The sequence below is a fragment of the Anopheles nili genome, chromosome 2, assembly GCF_943737925.1.
Source record: "Anopheles nili chromosome 2, idAnoNiliSN_F5_01, whole genome shotgun sequence".
Lineage (NCBI taxonomy): Eukaryota > Metazoa > Arthropoda > Insecta > Diptera > Culicidae > Anopheles > Anopheles nili.
This window is the reverse complement of record NC_071291.1, coordinates 43,883,084-43,904,440: the sequence shown is the minus strand read 5'-3', so window position 1 is coordinate 43,904,440 and position 21,357 is coordinate 43,883,084. Positions and strand designations below refer to the sequence as shown.

The window sequence follows — 21,357 nt, the reverse complement described above, 5'->3', positions numbered from 1 at the left end:
TCATCCCGCAAAAGGAAAACATCCATGACCGAGTGAGAGAGAGAGAGAGAGAGAACGAGAGTGAGGAGGGTAAATTATCAGATTTCAATTTATCTTTCTTCCATTCGCGCGCTCGACAACAGGGGCGGTCGATCGTTGCGCAAGGATAGGCATCGATTCCTGGCCCGCCTTTGTGGGGCATTCCTGTCCTTGAAGGTTCTCATCCGGCGCGTAAAATGATCGATTTTATTTTGCTCGAAAAAAACAAGAAGAGAAAAACACTCCAGCCTGCCCCGAAACGTGTTGGAACATTCTGATCGCGTTGATCATTCGCTTAATCGGTTTGTGATCCGTTCCGGCCGTAATTGGGGTGTCCTTCAGTGTGCTCGATACCCGTCAGCAGGCACTTTTAATTTTCCTCCCCTGTGTTTGTGTGTGTGTGTGAATCGATGACTTATCTATCGGTTTTTTTTGTCTGTCCCTTGACTTGCACAGGAGGATCTGCTCATACACGGTGACTCGGTGTACGACATTATCGACAAGCAGGATCACGGAGCCATCCAGAGTGAGCTGAGCCGGGGAGTGTCCCAGCATACGAACCATCACCATCATCATCAACACGCACACCATCCTCACCACCATCATCACGGTCATCATCACCATCATCACAGCCACCATCATGGGCAGCTCGGTAGCAACCATCATGGGCAGCAACATCCACAGCAACATCACCATCTGCTGCACCACGGCCACGGAAGTGCACTGTCGCCTTCCGGTTCATCGGTGGCTAGTTCCGGAGTGACACCCGGAGGTTCATCCGGATCATCCTCGAGCGGTACATCTATGCTGGATGGTGAACAGCGCATCTTCCTTTGCCGCATGAACGTGAGCCGGAACGCGAGACGACAAATGCGATTTGGTGATCAAAAGGTACGTACCGAAATCGGCATTAAAAGCCAGGTTGCGTGAAGGTTATGTGTGCGCCTTTTTTTGGGCACATTAGATTTGCCTCTTGGACAGTTCAGAGAACCTATTTCCACTAAAAACGACTAACCTTCATGTGCCCTTCACACACCATACGACAAAGTGCGATTGGTAGCCTCGTAATATGACACTTTCACGACATCTCCACGAAAAGGCATCTTAGCTCGCGATCTATGCGCGTTCTCGTTTAGTGGATCCTGCGAAGACTGCTACCGGTTAGCTGAAGGTGAACATCCCACGCGCCCGGTTTCCACGGAGGCAACACGTACCGCCCTGGCGCTCATAATTGGATCCAATAATTTATTTCACCAACTGCGATGCACCGGATACGATGACGAAGTTGGTCCGCCCCGTAGGCTAATCCGCTCATTGTATGCATAGTTGCTCGTTGCATTACGGACGATCGAAACCTTACCCTTCGCAAAGTCAATCAAAGCGGGGACAGGATTGACTTTTGGCTCGAGCTCGAGTAGCAGAGCCGAGGACGTGCTGGCCCGGCTGACCTGATACAGCACCCTGAAACGATGTCTTTATTCCGCCTACCGTGAGTTGCTTGGTGCAGGAAATGAAGAGATCACACATTTCCGTACGTCGGTTGCTGAGCGCACTGTTATTGAGGCGCCCATGCTGTCCCTGGTGGTCGGTTTGGGTTTCCGGAGCTATATTTTAGATGCAAAAAAAAGGGTGAGAGAAGAAAAACATACACCCTCATAAATGGAAGACCGTCTCGGTGTTGCTTTCCCCGGATGGAGTTTTGTTCAATTATTTTCACTCCCACACAACGCGAAAGTCGGTCGAACGATGGTTCACTTCCAGCTGCATCCGGCTTTGATTTGCGAGTGCCCAGGCTACATGGCCGAGTGCAGTCGTCAAATTGCATTGTTGCATTCGACGCTACACCTCCTAGAAGAGTTACTTTTGGTTTACGAGGTCGTTGGTGGCAACTTGTTTCTCGCTTGTGAGTTGGATTGTGAAGCAGTGATTACCGTCTAAGGCAACTCTTGCTCATGCTTAGCTCATGTATGGCATATTTGAACCATGTATTCGCTGGTTTACAATCAAATGCGTCGGAGAATAATTAGTAATTTAAGTAGTAGCTTCAGTCCTGCTATTTTCCAAAATTTGGATAAATTTTCCAAACAAAGCCGAAAAAAGCGTTTTTATATTTATTTTCTCTCATGGCAACATTAGACAGCCCGAGCGGAGGTTCGATTGAGCGTGATTACGCTATCGCTGAACCGCATTGCAAGCTGCACTGCGAAATTGACGTCACCCGAATGTAATTGGCCGCCAATCGATCGTTCATTGCGGCCAATTGAAGCATCTTCCTGCGCCGCACGTTAGAAATCGCACCTGTCCGCGGGTCGCATCCGTCAAGGTGACGATCGAAGCCCAACGGGTGAGTGGGCAATCGGAGGCGCAATTATTAAAATTATGGGATTAACAGCGCGCAACGTTGCTGCCGGAAGGGTTCCACGGGTGACGTAACCGAGTGCGCAAAGGGCGCACAGGTTAATTGCGAGTAGCCAGGGCCCGGGCTCGGAGTGGCCTCGGGAAAACCAACCCCCCTTTTAGTAAGAGTCGCCTTGGGCTGTCGGAACCCCCCCGGAGGAATCGGACGAGCTCAACGACAGATCAATATTAGGTTATTCTAATACATTTGTACCGGAGTTTGAATTGGAATGGAAGATCCAATTGTACTTCAGTAGCTCGCTTAGGTTGAGTTTCATATTTTAGTTATTGATTGTGCTTTTACTTTTCAACTCGGCACTACTATAGCTTCAACATTTTGCTTTTTTGTGCTTAAATATTTAACAAATGTATATAAAAAGAAATAGCATAGATCATTAACAACTAAAAAGTAAGCTTCGTCAACGTTTCAACGCTTGCTAACCCCCGATTGGCGATCTAATTACTTCGCTTGGCTTTCGCTTCGTTAGGAAAAACCGCTCAACCCAATCCACGGCCCCTTCGGACGTGCCTGGCTCCCACGAGGGTTTAATCAGGCGCCCGTTTAGCGGCAGCAGTAAGGGCGCGCATTGCGCTTGTTAAGTTTGCCCTTTCGGCCGAAACCGATCCCGGCTGGGCGCGCCGTTTCGCGCGGCTCGATGACATTTCCTTAACCCCAGCTTAAAACCGTTCTTTCCTCTCGTTCCAGGTGGTGCTAGTGCAGGGCCACTATCTGTCGTATCTGCCGCTATGCAGCCGTAACGAGCCCGTCTTCATCGCGACCTGCACACCGATCGCGATGCCGGAAACGCGCGAATGCGTCGTCCAGGGTGCGACCAACGTCTTCACCACGATTCACTCGATGGACATGAAGGTGGTGCACATTGACAAAAAGTGAGTAGAACGCGTCCGCCAGCTAGCGGACTAACGGCACCGTTTGTGGTTGGTTGGGTCGCTTGAGTGGGAGCATAAATAATGCATGATCCTGGCGAAAGGGCTTTCGATCTGGGAGGGCTCATTGTGTGCGAATTCGACTGGCGCCCCTCATTAAAGGACGTTCGTTTCGTGTGCTCAGATTGGACGAAACTCCCTCATGGGTAAAAAAAAAACGGACCGAATGCGAGACGAACGCTTTATTTGATTTGACATTATTCACTTGCCCGAAAAAAGAACAAAAAACGATCCCCAACTAGGACAAATGGTGTTGGAGAATAAATTTCAATTTCGTTGTCGTATACGCGCGTTGCGCTCACCAATCAACTTTGCCCTTTTTCCTGCAAAAAAAAAAGGGAGCGTAATTTGCACCCCACGAAAGAATCGCCCGTGGCAAGTCCGTTTTTCACCGAACTTGTGTTGCCCTAAAACCGTTTGCGGGCGGGCTGTGACTTGTTGATTCGATAAATAATCGCGCGCAAGAACGCGCATTGTGCTTTGCTCGCATTTTCACATCGCGCAGGGAAAACGGAGCTACATGGAGCGTGTGCGGATGTGCGCCATAACGTCGGCAAAGAAAAGGATACGTAAGGATCACCGCAAGACTGAACGTGGGATGTTGTTATTAGCTCGGACAAACCACTCTCGGACAAACATGTGTACGCTGACCATTGCACAAACACTTCATGTGCATGCAAAGAGAAGGTGAGAACGAGTGAACGAGAGAAGGAGAGAGAGATAGGTGAAAAGCTCCGGCTGAAACAAAAATCCCTCAGATTGTTTGCCCAATGATTGATGTGCGGGTTTCGAGGCGAGGAAACGATCGTATGATGAATGGAGGATAATAGTCGGGATTGAGAATGGTGCGAGAACGTCTGGAAGCGTTGGAGGAAGATAAATTTTTGATAATGCACCACCAGAGCTTCGAAGAAACCCCGCAAAATGTGCAACGATCCGTGAATGTGAAGGGAACGGAGCGCGCAAAGTGATAAACAAGTGTGAGCCCTTTTGTTGCGTTGTTTCTCTTTGCAAACCCGTCGTCCCAAACTGGTGCGGGTGGAATGGGCTCGAGCAGAGGTGATGATGGTTTAATAGAACAGTCTGATCGCCGGCCGCCAACGGGGCTGGGCCACGGGACAAAAGGGCTATGGAAAAAGGGCCACGAGATTTTGGGCGAAAGGTCAACCGCACGCCAAGCGCGGACGTTTTCGCGTAGTCGATCGAGTCAAGTGCGCAATTTGGGATAATCGCTGGCTCGATTCATCATCACAGACTCGCCCGTAAAACCGCGTACTGATCCGGGGCCGGTAACGGAGCGCAATTATCGGTACTAAAGTTCACCCGAGCAGGGACTAAAAAGTAAGAACCTTGTCGCGAGCTGTTGCGAACCGGATGCCGATGCGCGTCCGCTTTGTGAGTCATTTGAGAAGGGAACTTCCCGGGTATGGAAATGATCGGTTGTTGTCTTCGATTCGAGTGAAGCTAATCAAGCATAAGCAGATCGATCGTACGCGGTGTGATTGTGATTCTGCTTACCAATTATCCGGCTCGGGTTCGTGTTTTGTATTGTGTTGATGTCATTCGAATTATCTCATTCTCACGGGATGTTATTGAAACCGGAACTGACTGTCGGTGATGTATTCAATTGCTGTTTAGTGTAGTCCAGCTTTGTGCAATGAGATTTATGTCAAATAAAACCACCGGAGTGCAAGGGATACGAGAAAATTCCATGGAGTTAGGGGCTGGAATTTATTCGTTGCTGCATTCAACTAATCTTGAACTGCGTTGCATTGATTCCCAAATGTCACTTAACTAACTGCCAATTGAAAATAATGACTCAGTTGATTCGTTGCTATGACAACTCAGTTGAAATCTTCGCAAATAAATTTCCATCTACCAAAGTACCACATACGTTCGCACACAAACAGAGCCAGCAAACGATAGTCACATCGCTCCCAAAAAATATAAGCCACCAAGCTGGAAATGATACGATCATCCAATGGAAAACCGCATACCACCGGTCTGGTGCGATGATGCCGATATTGCATGGAAAATGAAGAGCAAACAAGAAAGGGGCAAGCAAAATATGAACATCCTCCAGAGCAAAATAAAACCTCTAAACGAAGAGAGCATAGATTTCGCCTACAAAGAGCGATTTCTTGCCAGCTCGTAAAACACAAATGGTGGCTCGTTTCTGTCGAGGCCAGCCGGTGTAGACCCGTCGCCGTCGTGGAACCATGACCGTGAGCTCGAGAGCCAACCTCGACACAACGACAAATGCAGAAAAAGGACTGGGGGTGGGTTTGAACAGGGTTATGATTCAATTCGTTGGCATGTCGATCGTACCGGTTAAAAGCCGTATCTTAGGGGTTCGGAAGGTAAGCGTCAAATTTTGAGTTTTTAAAGCAATGAAAGCCTTTATTTCGGGGAGATTGACATAATTACCATCAGGTTGCAATCCAGAGTGCATCTATTTTGGGTTGGAAGATTCACGGAGCAGCTATGGATGTAGCAAAAACAGAATTCACAGAAGAAACAACGGCAAGGCTACCTTTTTCCCAGGCACCAGTCCGTTGAATCCTTCCCTTTCGACGACCTGGCGGAAGAGTGAAAACGTTCGTACCGTGTAACGCAGCGGGTGGAAAATCGGTTACCAAAGCGTCCATCGTCTCGCGTGCACGTGTATGTGTGTCCCTTCGGTAAGGTGCAGTGGCGGAGGGGATCGAAAAAATCCATGTCTTGTTTTACATACAATGAGCCGGGCCGGGCGCAGCATGTCGCTGAATTTTCTCCCCGATCCAAAGCAGGCCCTTGGGAAAAAGAAAACGGCGCCTGTGCAGCGTACGACATCGCGTAGGGCGAAATTTGCAGGCGACGTAAATATTTTATTTACACATATTTAGACACACGATCGCTCGCCAGCCCGGCAAGAATGCGGTGCATTCTCGAACGCGTCGACAAACGGGCGAAAGCAGGGTTACGCATTTATTCGCAGCCCACGGCGGGGTGACAACTTAGCCCTTTTTTCGCATTATCGGTCGTTCAGGATTCGTACACGGCTCCGGCGATCATGTATGGTGGAGAAGGCTGCTCCATCGTCAGAGACCGTCTCGGAATGGTTGCCGGGATGGGAGATCGTTAGGTTTTGGCTTCCGTTCCGGTTGCGCTGCGGGAGATCACCCCAATGTGCTTTTCCTGTCGCGGTGCGTGTGTGTGTAGGCAAAATGATGAAACGATCGCTTGAGATTAAGGAGATATATTTTATTCTTTCGTTGGCTTTACCAATGCTTTTCAAGCTAACACCAGCAGAAGGCAAAAATATCGAAATGAAGGGAAATGTATGCTCTATAAATAATGTCTATAAAAAAAGGTTTTATGAAAGGAGTAATCGTATGTTTTTTTTAATTGTTTCAAACCCTGAATATTGTTATTTAGCTGAAAACAGCTTAACTTTTGTAGCTAAAACGTGATATAAAATCATTCGCATTTGACATCTTTTTCTCTTAAACAATGAGAATCGTATATCGATGAATAATTCTCTTCCCGTTTTGTCGTCTGATGCAATACAGATGTAGGCTTCTCGGTTTATTAAAGCCTTCAATCGCCCACCAGGATGGAATCAGTCAAGTAATTTGTTTATTTTACACCATCACCAATTACGATGTTACTGTTGAAAACCGCTTCGCGCGATCATCGAGAACAAGAACGAACCTGAACGTCTGCCTGAAGTGTCCGATGACGATGAGCCCGTTGACGATGTTAATCGCTCCTCTTCGAATAAGCTCCCTACATCTTCTGGCCCCGAACCTATCTCTCCCAGGGAGAGTGGAATCTTCCTTGCCCAAACTCCACCCCCACCGATCTCGGACTCATCGACTCCTGCATCTTCAGGCGGCGTCGAAATGTCCGGCCCCGTCGCCGAAGCCGCGGAATGAAAAATGTGATTGATAAAAATTAAAATGAGTGATTAATCATCTGCCGTGTGGTCAAATCTCTCGTCGCCAGCCACGTCGGTATGGGGCTCGAAGCAAAGATGAAGAAGAAGATGAAAAGGAGAACCTTCCTCCGCAATTCGGACGAGTTAGGGGTGGTTCGAGAAACAATGTTAGCTTCGGAGCGCCAGCGCTTTTCCCGCTTCGCCCCCAGAGGATTAGGTTGCCGGGTCGGGGTCGTTGGCTGGATTAGACGAAAACGGCCGCAAAAGGCGCACTGGAAACGGACCGGGACAGCAAACGGGCATTTTTGACAGCCCAAATCGAGCCATGCGAGTGTGTGAGTTGGAGACTTTCTGGTCCGATTCTCAATTGTGAGGGCGCAATTTTTGCATAAGCATAATTGGGACGCAAGAAAAATGGTCGAACGCCTCCAAACGACATACATAAAGGTTCGAAAGGACCTCTGTGTGCCCTTTCCGGTGCGTTGGTTTGTTTTGTTTTATTTGTTTTTATTGTTTTATGCGCGATGTATAATTTTCACCCGCCTCCTGGAATGCGTTTTATTTTATTTTCCCTTCGCTCTATCGCCCGCGGCGTGTGTTGGCATATGTCATACGCGCTGAGGCACCGAATCTCGGACTTAACGCCCCCGATTCCGATCGAAGGAGCCTTATCCGGCCAGCCGCCGACATTTCGTGAGCTCGGTGTTGGCCATTTCGATTGGTTCCGCGGATTCCGCGGGCCGCCCGCAGCGACGACAAAGCCGTTTATCGAACCGTCCAGCTGGCTGGGATCTCAGAATCCCCGACGAAGATCGTGAAGATCGCACGCGGATGGCTCGGAGCTATGAAATCGAACCGGCATCGGTTGCGGCGTAATCGAAATTCAATTTTCTGCCGCACCCCGATCAGTTGATTCTGGCCTACCACCAGCTCGTGTGGCCAGCGGCCACAGCTTGCGATTATCATATTCCACCAACGCGAGCTTGCTTTCGCGGCGAAAGCGACCCCGAGGGTAGCGAATTCGTACGAGCTTCCAAAGCTCACCAGCTGCCCAGACGCGCACAGAACGCAACGGGCCGCAATTCAGACATCACCCGATCCGGCGCTAATTAACATTTAAATCCGTACCGACGTTCTGACCTTTCATTAATTTGTCACGCGGCAGAACTCCGTCGCCCGTTTGCCGGCGGGAAAGTTGCGCGAAGTTGGGCGAACTCAAGCGCTTCCTTCTTGGCGGCGTCTGGCGTGCGAATACCAACCGTTGCGTTTATCGGTGCGTGCTGTTCCGAATCCAGGCCCGTTAATAATACTTACTTTTCGCTGGGGGTGGGTTGCTGGCCGATTTGGTAAAGGAGGGCGAAGGGAGACGGGTAGGGAAATCCCCCAACGACTCGAGGACACCAGATCTCGTGCGTTTTAACGCCACCATTAATCAACACTGGAACCCAACGGATGGGTGGGAATTAAATCGCCAGCGTAATGGACCTGGCGACCCGATGTTTTATTTTGGGGATTTCGTCCGTTTTGTCCAGGGCCTGGTGCCAGAGTTGAGCCGATGCGTCTGAAGATAAATTTCCGTTCCACCAGACGGACAGTGCTAATTCAAAGTAAATCACACACACACACACACGTGTTATTTAGAGCACGGAAAGAAAGGTGGCCCTTTTGCGGAAAACGAAACATTTAAGGACGAATTAGCAAAGGATGTCACTTACCGGTTCGTAATCAGGTCAGTTATAGAACATTTGCGTTTTCCATCTGGCCACAGAAATCATTCCAACACACACACAAACGGGCAGGCGAACACTTTTATGAGTAAATCGTTCACCGATAACATGCAATGATTTAGCGCTTTTTCGGATTTGAATAAATCAAATCGAAAACGGTTGGTTTGAGTAAAATTTCGGACGAATGAAAGACGTGTATGGGTTAGTAAAGTGGCATCAACGACGTCAGAGTATTGTGAGATACGGCTGGATTTGCAAAGTGTCAATTTAGGAACCGATTCTAAGTATACCGAGTAGGAGATAATTCGGAAAAATAAACTCTACAATAATCAGCTGTTTAATGAAGAAAAATGCTAAAATTTGAGCAAGATCGCGAAAATGGACTTCTCGATTCCAATGAGCTCAAAATGTGTAAATGCAAAGGTCACTGAATAGGTTAAATAGCATGAATTTGAAATCAAACGATCGTGTACGATCGTGAACGAAGACCTTCGTTGCCAGATGGTTGTTTTTATGTGCCAAGTAAGGGGTGTACCCATGTCCTGCAGGGATATACACCGAAAAGTGGGTGGTAGGAGTGCAAATCGCAGATAAAATAAGTTATCAACTGGAGTTTTCATTTGCAATTGCGAATACGCTGCAGGCAGCTGCATAAAGAAGCGTGCCGTTAAAATTGGCATATTAATTCCGATTTTTATCAACGTATGCGTATGAGTTTATGAGCCGATTCAGTGACCTCGAAAGGATCCTCGAAAGGAAGAGTGCCATTTTCCCCACAGTACATTTTGCCGCATTCAAACACATTTTGGATAATAGTAGCTGAGCTTTATCTTCTCCAAAGCACAATATTTGCTCCATCCGCCTGGTGGAGCTATTCAAGCTCCGCTCATTTAAATGGCTACCACATCTGCCAGAGCTGCACGCCCTTTAACTACACCAAGTTGGTATTAACCAAGTTGGCCTGGCCCCAAAAGTGACCCCATCCGTAGCCAACGAACACGAACACGAGTACCGGGAAAACGAAATCAATACAGCATCACTTTGACTAATCGATTCATAACGTTCCCGCCGGCCATCGATCGGATGCGCGCGATCGCACACGCCCGGACCCTTTATCTGGCCGGTCTCTTCCTGCCCTTCGATAAAAGCTCGCGACCGCACGCGCGCACCTCTCTCCCTTCCACGGGCCTCATGCTTCACTGCACCATCCACCGCCAGAAGCTATCAGTCGATCAACCGCGTGTGCGCGAGGGTGGCAGCCTTGAGGGTGGTGAAAGATAAATTTCGAAACCTTTTGATATGAACCGCCCGTTCCGGACGTGGCCCTCACCACACCCCCCCCCCCTGGGGACTTCTTCCCCATCCAAACCCCATTTCGCTCACCATCCATGAGGGATTCTCCCTCATTCTCATGCTCACGCACTCGCCGCCGGTTGAGGGAGGTTTGCTCGGATCGATCAATAGATCGATCGCCAGCCTCATCGATCGGGTGAAAAAGAGAAGAGAAGGCTCGAGTTCGCATACGCCGAGACTGAAAGACAATACGATTAATCGATTTAATTGATTTTTGTCCCGCTCGCCAGTCCCGGGGCACCGACAGCCTGGCCGAAGCCGGTAATGCCGCCGTCCCAAGGGATTTTTTTAGCCCTTTCGAAACCCGCAGCGATGATGTTCAATCGCAACCGTGCCCGGACGCTGTCATTCGAAGCATTGCAACCTTTCTTGCAACCTTCCTCACCGGCGGCAGCATCGATCCGGCAACATATGTTCACGGTTGTCGGCTGTCAGCATCGGACAGAAATGGTCGCGCTTTGCCGCACACTTGCTCCGGTTGGGCTCCGTCGGATTCCATTTACGTGGACGAGCTTAGCTTCCATCCTTTTCGAAGGAAGCGGGCCAGCTCTTTGGCTTATCCTGCCCGTGCTAGGGCCCCCCCATTCAGTGGTTTCTGGGCGCTCATTTCTGGCACCCGAACCCGGTGACTAAACGGACCGAGCGATAATTTATTGATTATTAATTTCGCCGCGGAACCGAACATCAGGCTCCCATTTGTTTCGACGTTCGGTGTGGGAAAAAGCATTGTGCACATAGAATCGAATTCGCAGTCCCCCTGAAGGTCCTTCGACCCCTAAGATGCCGTGTCTTGCTTATTGTCTGGTTTGTAAACAAACTTAATTTAGCGTGGTATTATATCAAGTTTTACATTTTCCATTCTCTCTCTCTCTCTCTTCCACTTTTGTGTTGCTTCATTTCCAGCGGAGAGTTCCATCTCGGGTACAGCCGCAGTGAGCTGCAGGGTGTGTCCTGGTATCAGCTGCTACACTGGGAGTCGACCCGGGAAGCCCAGAGCAAACATCGGCTAAGTAAGTGACACAAAAAGGGAAACCTTCTAGAGGCAGTCGGATCAAACTAATTGCGCGTGTAAATTGTCACCTCCATTCGCAGTAACCCAATCGGAGCAGGATCGGTCGTGCATTCTTCTGGTTCGAATGCAACGCCGCCAGAGCGACTTCCTGTGGGTGCACGTGGTGTTGCAGGTCCGTGACGGGCAGGATTCGAACCAACAATCGGTGATCGTGTGCACTAATCAGGTGTTAAGGTAAGCACGCTGCTGTAACTGTGCTCGTACATTGTCCGAGCCAGGTTAAAGGGAATCGTTTGAAGGCGAGAACGAGTGTAAAAACCACCCTCGATGTAAGCCCAACCGTGGAGGTCTGCTGCATTCCATTATGACCACCCGGGCGAGCAAGTCTGGACCGATTCGAGTGCTTGTGGGAGGCTTGCGAATAAGAACAGCAAAAATGTTCCCTACAAACCACCAACACTAAGCAAACCAGGACGGCTGTCGTACGACACGAAAGCATCGATCAATCGCTGGTCGGCTTATGTGACCGATCACATTCGATCATTATCGGAATCGGGAATCGATTCGCAATGGCGGTGGGTCGTTTTCTTTTGCGACGGCACGAAAAAGTACCCATGATCGGTGGGTCCTTTGGAAAAACGCGTCGGTTAAATCGGGTAGAGCGGAATTTCGTCCACGTTTGTCGTCCACGCCGTCCGGTAGAAGTTCTGCTGACGGGGCGTATTTATCTCTTTGGCTCGGTCCCGCAAACCGGGGTGTGTGCTTGTGGCTCGTGCACACATTTCCGGTGGTGGTTTTCTGAGACCACACGTGGGTTCCGTGGCTGCTGGAACCTCGCGGGAATGATGAAATTATTGCAAATGCTAAATATCGTCCCCGGCGAAACCGATCGCAATCGGTTCGGGAAAGGCATTGGGGCTTAATGCGCGGTCGCCGCCATCATCGCCGGCAATATGTTGCTGTCAGCGCGACATGCGAGATAGGACGCTCTGGACGCTTTGACGAGATCCGCCGATTCGCGAAATCATCCGATCTGGACACGCCGGCTTGGGTACGGCTCCCGATAGCGATCGCAAATGGATCGAGGACTGTTGATTTTGACGTACCGGAACGGATTTATGGTTATCGGTACGCTTCATCAGCGGCTGGGTACGCTCGGCTGTTATCAGTGATCGACGAAGGCTCGTAGGGGTATTGAGGCTCCTAAAGTGTTGCCATTACTGCCGAGAGAGAAATTTTGTGGGTCAATCGAGTTACATTGATTCTGAGCGGTGTTTCCATTCCAACCAATATAAATTAAAAAATCATTTTAGAAAAATTTATCACACAGCTTATGGCCCTCTAATGGTGCACAGTGAAGTGAAAGCAACCAAATGCTAACCGTAAATCAAAGCACGTATCACACATACACGGCATAGAACAGTGATTCGAAACCCGATTCAAAAGTGCAACACGATACTCCTGAGTGAACCGAAAATCACTTCATTAAGGGGCACGCGGTCGATCAAAACAACATAATTACCCGCATATTTACCCTACCCAACACCGTGCGCTTTTCGGCTGGCAGGATACTTTCAATCATCGTCCACCAGCGCCCGGGAAACGCACGATCAAGAAAGGAGTGAAACCAACAGCGCGTGTCCGAGCAGCCGTCGGGAGCAAATTAGTCCGGGCACCGCTTACGTTAGGCACCCCGGTGTGTGCGAGCCTTCCGTATCGTGACCAAATCCTGCGGTTGTGGCACGAAAAAAATGGCAGGAATTTAATTACCCACTCGATCGCGTATCGATCGCGCAGAAGCTAACGCCGGTAGATGCGAAGGGGCGTGTTTCACCAGCACGGGTCGTGGGAGCAATATTTCCATTCGTAACGCGTTGTTTGCTTAGCCACCGGATTGTTTTCTGGCTAATGGGGTTTACTTTTCCCTGGCAATACGATACTTCCCAGGCCGCACGATAGCACCTGTTCAGCTCTGGAGTACCGCGCGGTAGACTAAATCGTGCCTCGGACAAATAATTCACACACGAACGCCAACGCCGTCCATCGGTCAGATCGGTGGGTTGCGATCACTGATCAATGGTGCAAAACGTGCCCGGTGCAGTGTCCCGACAGTAATCGCCCAGGGTTTACCAACGGATCGATAGGCAGCGTGGTCGAATGGTTGCCTCAGGAGCGGTAGTGAATTTATGGTTCTAGTTATTGATCATGACGGAGCATGGTTTAGTTTTATAATTAATTGATCGCCTCATCGGTATTGCAATTGCGTAAGTCGGGAGAAATATAGCTATACTCTGCTGCTACGAGCGATATTAACAAAAGATTTCAACGAGCGGCTATGGGCAAACAAGCGACGAACCCAAATTTGATATGCATCTAAATTTTTACGCTAGCCAGCTATAAAACAAACGCGTAAACAGACATTAAGAGGTGGATTTATAAAAAATGGACAGTAATATACATTTCAAACCAATTTTTTAAAGCCGTGGAATATAACGGCGTGATGATTGTGCTGCTTATATATGTTATTTTTTTTTATTTTACGAAATGTTTTCATTTCATCCTTTTTATAAAAAGATCAATTTGTTGTGAATAATATCATTTGTACTTGAGTTGATTTTTTTCCCTTGATTACCCCAATATTGAAGCACGTCAGTGAGCTTCTCGGTTTATTCAGTACTCCTTTGCAGTGTGTTTCTTGTTTTCTCAACTCTCGTTCTTTTGAGCATTTTCTGCGTGGATACTGCACCAGATTTCAACCCATATTGTAGCAATATGAAGAACGAATTGGCTGCGCCAAGTGAAATTGATCTACACAGAGTCATATGAACGAGCCGTTGATCATATTTTATAATTCCCTCGCTTCCCTTCACTTTGTTTCTGCTTCTGCAGCGCTCCAATCGTGGCGTTCCATTACTAGAGAAGTCACATATGTAAACCCGTTGCCATCCCTGCTGGTCGCGAGAGAACGACTCGCCATATCGGCCACCGATTCGCCAGCATGCGGTTGCAGAAGAAAGCAGCTTCACGTCGCTTATCCAATATGGTCCCGAGATGTTGCGATCGACCTGTGTGCAGGACACACGCGGCTGGAAAAAAAAAATAATGCACCGAACTGTAGCGACCAGGCCGAGGTTTCTCACATAAATAATCTAGACCACCCGGCCACATCCTCCAAGCGACCAACCGCAGCAAGCAAACCATCGATCGATCGTTTGACTCGATCGACGATCGGCCTTTGGCCAGCGTTTGGGCATGACTTGGAAAATGAAAAAAGGTCGCACCGGCTCGGCGAGCAAGGGCTTGGGGTCACAGTGACCAAGCGGACCGGCATGTGAACCATACCATTTCTCTTCTTTCTGCAGATGTCTTTATACACGTACGACTGCAGAGGGGGGAAAATGCGATCGTACGTAGCCGTCTTATCGAACTTCTGCTTTGTAGCTGCGGTTCCGATTTTTATTGCAATTCCGACCCGGACTAATAAAGGTAACAATAATCGTAATGTTCTTCCATTACTCAAACCATGCACGCCATGTTGCCAGCCCCGTGATCTGGTAATGTGGCTTCGGGAATTGGATTGGGCGGCTACTAGAGTATGGTTTGTTCTAAAGTACAGGTGGTTTGTTAAAATGTGTTATTCTGCACGTGTACCCTAACCGACATTCCGCTCAAGCCTCCAAAACATAGAGGAAGAAAGTGCGAAATAAAAGGCACACTGTTGGGTCAATCACTGCGCACGAATGCAACCGCAAATAACCATGAAGCTGGCTCATGTTGCCTGCATAGCGACTGAATTGACCTAGCCCCGAGCTACCCGATTCATCCGACCGGCCGACGGGGTATTTAAACAATCTGATCGTCGGACAATAAATAAAGTGTTATTAAATATAAATATTTCTGCAAACCGGTGTCCAAACGCGCGCGCGCGCACATCCGGCCATCCGTGGCGTAACGCAACGCGCTTTTCGCTCGATCGGCCGATAGCGCCTCGAACGACCCCTCAGAAGAACTTGCCGTACAGTGCGGCAAAATGAAATGGATCCAACGCCAGCCGACCCTTTTTTAGCGGATGAAAAATCGCCGGATGATGAGGCTTGGACCGCGCAAAGTGCGGCCGAATCTACGGCCGGTGCCTGTCGTCCGGTTGCCTGGTTCGAGCTTAAACATCCATTTAGTATCACTTTTTTTCCTTTTACCATTTATCTTCGCGTGCCAGTAAACGAGCGATCGGGTTGGTGTGGCTGCGACCGCGGTGTAAAATATAGGTGATGGTTGATACAGCTGTTAAAAACGCAAAACACGCTGGCTGCTATCACTGCTGAGTCGGTTAATATCATCCCGTTTTTTTCCGTTCAACTACCAACAGCTACATTCGTACGTTGTGGCAGAGGAGCGATAGTGGTGTTATTGCGGCAACAACAGCGTATAAAAACGTACCCAGTACACCACTTTCCACCTACCGGTGCAGGAAGGAAGCCGCAAGGATTCGCCAAACGACACTGTATCGGCGATCTTTTTAATAATAATTCGCGGTACGTTTCGTTCGCTTCGTCCTCCGAATCAAGCCCATCGCCCGCTGTCAGAAGGGCAATAATTTGAAGCCAAAAGAACAACACTTTCCGGCACGCCCGCTCCATCCAGCTGCGGTTTCGTTTATTCATTAACAATCGTCTCTGGTGCGATATGGCCTCGTGAAATTGCACCAGCCGGCTAAAGCGCACAAGGAAGAAGGGCTTCAAGGCTTTAAGTCTTCTCAAGGGAGTTTGGTCGGTTGGGGCTCAATTTCGCTAGGTGGAAGGAACGCAATTGAGAACTGACGTCAATTACGGCATTGGAAACGATGAAAACGATTAAACAAACACAATTATGGAACTTGGATGGATGAAGCAAAAGAAATCATCCATTTTAGACGTGAGGTACGGCTGCTCAATGCGATCGGTTAGTCGGCTTCGCCCCGAAGGGACTCGACCGTTGGAGTGTCGTGTTTGAAGCGCACTCTTTGGCTTAAATTGAGCACAAATTGCTCATTGTAGAAGCTTTGTTTATTCACTTAAAGATGAACTTACCCCCTGGTGGGTGCGAGAGTGCGGGAATGTAATCCACGTAAACCACGATCGCTTCGGTTGCACATCCGTCCGGATCAAGGCTCGGCCTGTCGAAGTTCACTCCTCAGAGGACTCGTAACATAAGGCGAAAGAGTGACCATCAACTGGCACCTCACAGGCACCGTGTTTTGTGGAGCCGCAAACGAGGTGCAGCACGAATGAAGTGCAATCCTAGCGGCCGGAAGAACTGGCAAAGGCAGTAAGAAGGGCCGTGATGAATTGGCACAAAATTTGATAGCTAACCAACCAGCCCAACCGGCATTGCCGAGCCTGCTGATTCTAGTTCTTCCATGAGCTGCCGTTTTTGCGCCGCAAACATGCCTGACCTGCGCTAAGCTTTGCTCTAATTTTTCTCTACTCTTCACTGCCGGTCGAACGGGCCCGAGTTGTAGATTCGATCGTTCGAACCGTTGGCGCGGAATATTTGTTTTCCGTGAAAAGCCAACGAGCCTGGCAACATGAACCCGCACGCCAGACGCCGCTCATAAACAGACCGTACCACCTTCTGAAGATGTGCACCGACGTCCTCGTGGCGCTTCGAAGCAGGATTGAGCCACGGTCGGGCGGCTAAGCTCGCGGTTCTTATCACTCGCGAGTCGCGCAGCCAGCTAACTGACAATAATTATGGTTCGGAAACTTTCTCACGTTCGGCGCGTTTTCCCAGTAAGCTGGAATGCTGCAGCAGGAGCAAGAAGCAACAAAATGCAGGAGAAGTGCAAGATGCGCCCTGCCACGGTCGACCGGTGTATCCGAGCTGTGGTATCAATGATTTGAATTATTGCACCTTCGAGTCCACGAGGCCCGCACGCTTGGGCGCAAAAACGCCTTTGCTTGGGCACAAAAATTACTCATCCTTCCCTCGATGGGTTCGACTCACAGGTCCTGGATCTTGGGCATTAAAATAGAGCACTGAGAGGGCGCAAGAAAATCGCACCCCAACCCAATCCGCGCATTACACGCGCTCTTTTGCGGCCAGTTTGAGCAGCTCAAAATCCACACGCCTTTATAATTACGCCTGCTGGACGCGATTACTTTCCGTTTCCATTTTCCAGCCGCGAGATCGATCGCGTGGAGTCTGGCAGGGACATGAGGCGAAGCGGCAAAAAAAAAAGTTAAATAAAATATACCCCGACCCGGGGCGTAAGATTTATTGCCAAAAGCAGGTACTTAAGGCACATTAAAGCAGTGCCTCGGATCTCGTATGAGGTGGCCCCGTTTGCGCACGGGATGACCGACAACCGGTGCAACTGGTGCAGCTGTTGATCGGGAACGAACCCATAATCGAGTAAAGCGAGAGAGAGAGAGAGAAACTTAAGTAGAAGTATCACAAAAATCCAGTCCCCAGCACTTAACGCACCTTAATTAAACGCAAAAGTTCATGCGCGGGCATAGAATCAAGCTCCGGTAACGAGCGATCTAATTCGCACGAAAAGCTCTTCGTTGGTTGGACCTAATAGGTGGACAGAAAAAGGGCTTGGAGAATGAACGTCATTCGCCCTTTAATGTCTCAGGGTTGCATCGTTTTCGCAACCGAGTTCACGACCTCTACGGGGCCCAAATCGATGCGCGATGATTTATGAGCCCGCGATCGGTCGTTCTATCCGGCGTGGACTATGGAGACGCAGGTCTGCAGGACCCAAACGGGCAGGATATTGGACAGGGTCCAGCCGAAACCGGCAGCAGTGGTGATTCGGACGCAACGTAAAAGCGAGAAGGGCACAAAATTTGCATACAAACCCTGTGCGTTTGTGTGATTTTCTGCAGTTGGTTTTGTTTGTTTGTTTGTTTGTTTGTTTTTGCTCGCCTTTCCACCCCATCGAGAGATGAGCCAAGATGGTCCTGGCGACAGGTCGAAAGGTTACGCTTATTGCGAAACAAATGGATGGGAACGGGAAGGAAGCATTGAAGAAACAAAATGCACACACACACACACACACAGCGTGGCGGCTGAATCAAGAACCGGGGCTTGTCGGGCTGGGAGCGTCGAAAAGGGATCACCCCAAAACGATCGTACACCAAAATCATATCGCACACGCGTGCCCTTACCGGGGGCTCTGTGTTCCTTTGTTTTTGTGTGCACGGGGTGGTTTTTTTTGTGTGCTCTTTTTCCGTTTATTTCCGTGTAATGATCGTTGCAGCGGATCGAATGCGCGAATATGTGAGGTTACGCGAGCGGGCCACCAGAGGCCCAGAGTCCTTGCGGGTCGCAAAGAGGAGCGAACAAACGCAAAGGGGAAAAAAAGAGAAAACAAAAGGCGTTGGTACCGTGCTCGAGACAATACTGACAATGGGCGATTTATTTTATTCGACCATCGGAAGGGTGCGTGAAAGTGTGGGAATATGCAAAAAAAAGCCCGCGCTTTCGAGCCCGCCAGTTACTTATGCGTATGTCTTTTTTCTCTCTCTCTCTCTCTCTCTCTCTCTCTCTCTCTCTCTTTCTCTCTCTCTCTCTCTTGTTTCCCCAACCAGCGATCGCGAAGCTTCGGTGATGCTGTCCAACTCGTGGCTCTACCACTACTACACCGTGCAGTCAAAAATGCAATTCGGCATCCCGTTCGAGGGCGCAACCAGGATACCGCCGACGGCGCCCTACTACGGCGGTCCTGGCCATTCGCCCGGTGCCGGTACGTCGGGTGGATCGCTGCAGGCACACGGGTACGGTGGAGGACCGCACCACCCAGCGTACGGATACCACTCACCCTCCGGCCAACACCACAATGGCGGCACGGCCACACCGATGCTGCACGGACACCAACAACAACAACAACAGCAACAGCAACCGGTCGGCCATGCCGGTGGGGATGAGTACGGTGGCCGGGGGTACGGGTTTCGGCTGGATGCGGCAGGACAAACGGTGGACTGTAGTGGGGCTGGTCACCCAACTCCACCGACATCAGCACCTCCGGCCATGAGTGGCCCAATCCCGGTGGTCCCAGTCACGCCACACATCCGCTGTCACAATGGCGGTTCTTCCGGTGGAGACACCGCAACGGTGACCAACGGAGGTTCGGCTGGAGTTGAGCGGCAAAATGGAACACCTCCGGCTAAAAAACGCAACGTGAATCGACTCGAACCAATCTACATCCCTTCCGAAAGTGGATCCTCCGTGGAACCTTCCGATGGGCCACCAGGACAACCTGAGCTGGGGCAATCCGTTGGGACGTTGCATCCTGCCGACGGTAGTGGGTTGGGTGGTCTCGGAGGTGGTGGTGGTGGTGGTGGAGGAGGAGGTCTGCAGACAATGGTTCTAGGCGGTCGAACTGGTCCGATTGGTCGATTGCACGCGAAATCAGCCATTCTGCCGACGACGGTGACCAACATGGCGTCCGAACCGACCGACTTCATGGAACAGTGGAACCCAAGTCCACCCTGGTCGGACACCACGGCTCAAAAGGTGCCAGACATCACGCACCAGGAGTTGTCCCCGTATATGACAACGACACCTCCAACGCCTACGAGCGCTCCACACCAGCACCACGGGAGTGGTGGTGGAGGAGGAGGTGGTGGTGGTGGTGGGGGTGGAGGTGGAGGTGTTGGAGGTGGAGGTGGTGGATTCCAGACAGCGACCACGTTCTCTTTCGACTGGATGCCGGAACAATTTGTGCCGATCGTGACAGATTGCACGTCGGTGGTCGGAAACATCACAGGATCGCAAGTGATCGGAACTCAACCTGTCCTTTCGTGTTTGGCCACGGCGAGTCACGGGTCGGTGGGATCGATGTCGGGGACCTCGCTTATCCAGGATGGATTGCCTGTGCCCGGATTGGCTTTGCCGATGCCCGTAGTCCTTCCGATACCTCCACCACCGTGGCCCTCGGATCATCGGTTGCTGGCCCTCGAGGGCTCGACGGGGACGGGTACCATTGGCACAACGATGGGTGGAGATGGGGGTGTTGAGCGGAAGCCGTTGGACGAGCGGGACGATCACCCTCAGGATCAGCGACGATCTCACTGACGTGTGAAAGAGGGAAACACCGGGCGGTATATTCTAGAAGTAAACGTTATTTATTTTTCAATTTGAATGAACTTTTGCGAAGGTAGCTAAAGGCGCTAGCGATATGCAAAGGCACGTGTTTCGTGCTGTACATCTTCCGTTTCAGTATTGTTTGTTAGGGCAGCCGTGATGCATGTGAAGTACATCGATGCAAAATCTGCATTTTTGTGCAAGTGTATCGTTCAATTAGGAAGCTAAAGATAGTGCTCATTTGTTAGTCATCGTGGTGCTGAACATATAACTGCATATGCCGCGCTGTATCGTTGGTCGATATTTATTTTCCCTTTTAATCTAAACCAGCAACGATATCCTTGTTCGGTAGTGGCGTTCGCACGCATCCGCAATACTCTTGCGTTGTTGGTTCTGTACATAAGAACATAAGGTGGCGCAGGTTGATGTGAATCTTCATGAGATGAGGCAATAGATTAGAAAATGAATTTTAATTGCATAATAAAGATTTTCACAATCGCATGGTTAGGATAATTTGTACAAATAAACAGCATACTTACGAAGACAATTATTTAGGGTACATATAATTTATACAATAGTGAGTATCCTTGTTAAAGCGTACGTAAAAATTGAAAGAATCAAGAAAATGATAAAAAACACAAAACATTGTTGTCTCTGGATAAAGTGTGGTTTGTTACTTCGTGTAGTTTTCAAATCTTGAGTTTTAAAGGCATCCGAATGAAAAAGCATGTTGGTAGCTTCAAATGAAATTGAATAGATGCTGTTGGTAAGATGTAGATTTAAAAAGCACACTTATTATCAAAACTATTGACATTGGTTTTTTTATCCACATTCATTTGACTATTTTAGGTTCGTATTCAAATTAAGAAATTGTTTCGCTAGAAATCTGTTACTTTAGTCGAGAAATAGCATAT

General features: G+C 49.4%; 1 protein-coding gene across 1 annotated transcript in view; it reads left to right on the top strand.

The window, feature by feature from the left end:
• Positions 1-20,434, top strand: part of LOC128730785 (uncharacterized) — a gene marked incomplete at its 5' end in the record, with an annotated part of 59,456 nt that extends 39,022 nt beyond the window's left edge. Inside the window, 6 exons of the mRNA XM_053823864.1 lie at positions 475-909; positions 3,122-3,306; positions 11,266-11,372; positions 11,455-11,608; positions 18,949-19,961; positions 20,025-20,434. Of these exons, the coding sequence (XP_053679839.1) occupies positions 475-909; positions 3,122-3,306; positions 11,266-11,372; positions 11,455-11,608; positions 18,949-19,961; positions 20,025-20,434 (2,304 nt within the window). The remainder of the gene's footprint in view (positions 1-474; positions 910-3,121; positions 3,307-11,265; positions 11,373-11,454; positions 11,609-18,948; positions 19,962-20,024) is intronic.
• Between the last annotated feature and the right edge of the window lie 923 nt (positions 20,435-21,357).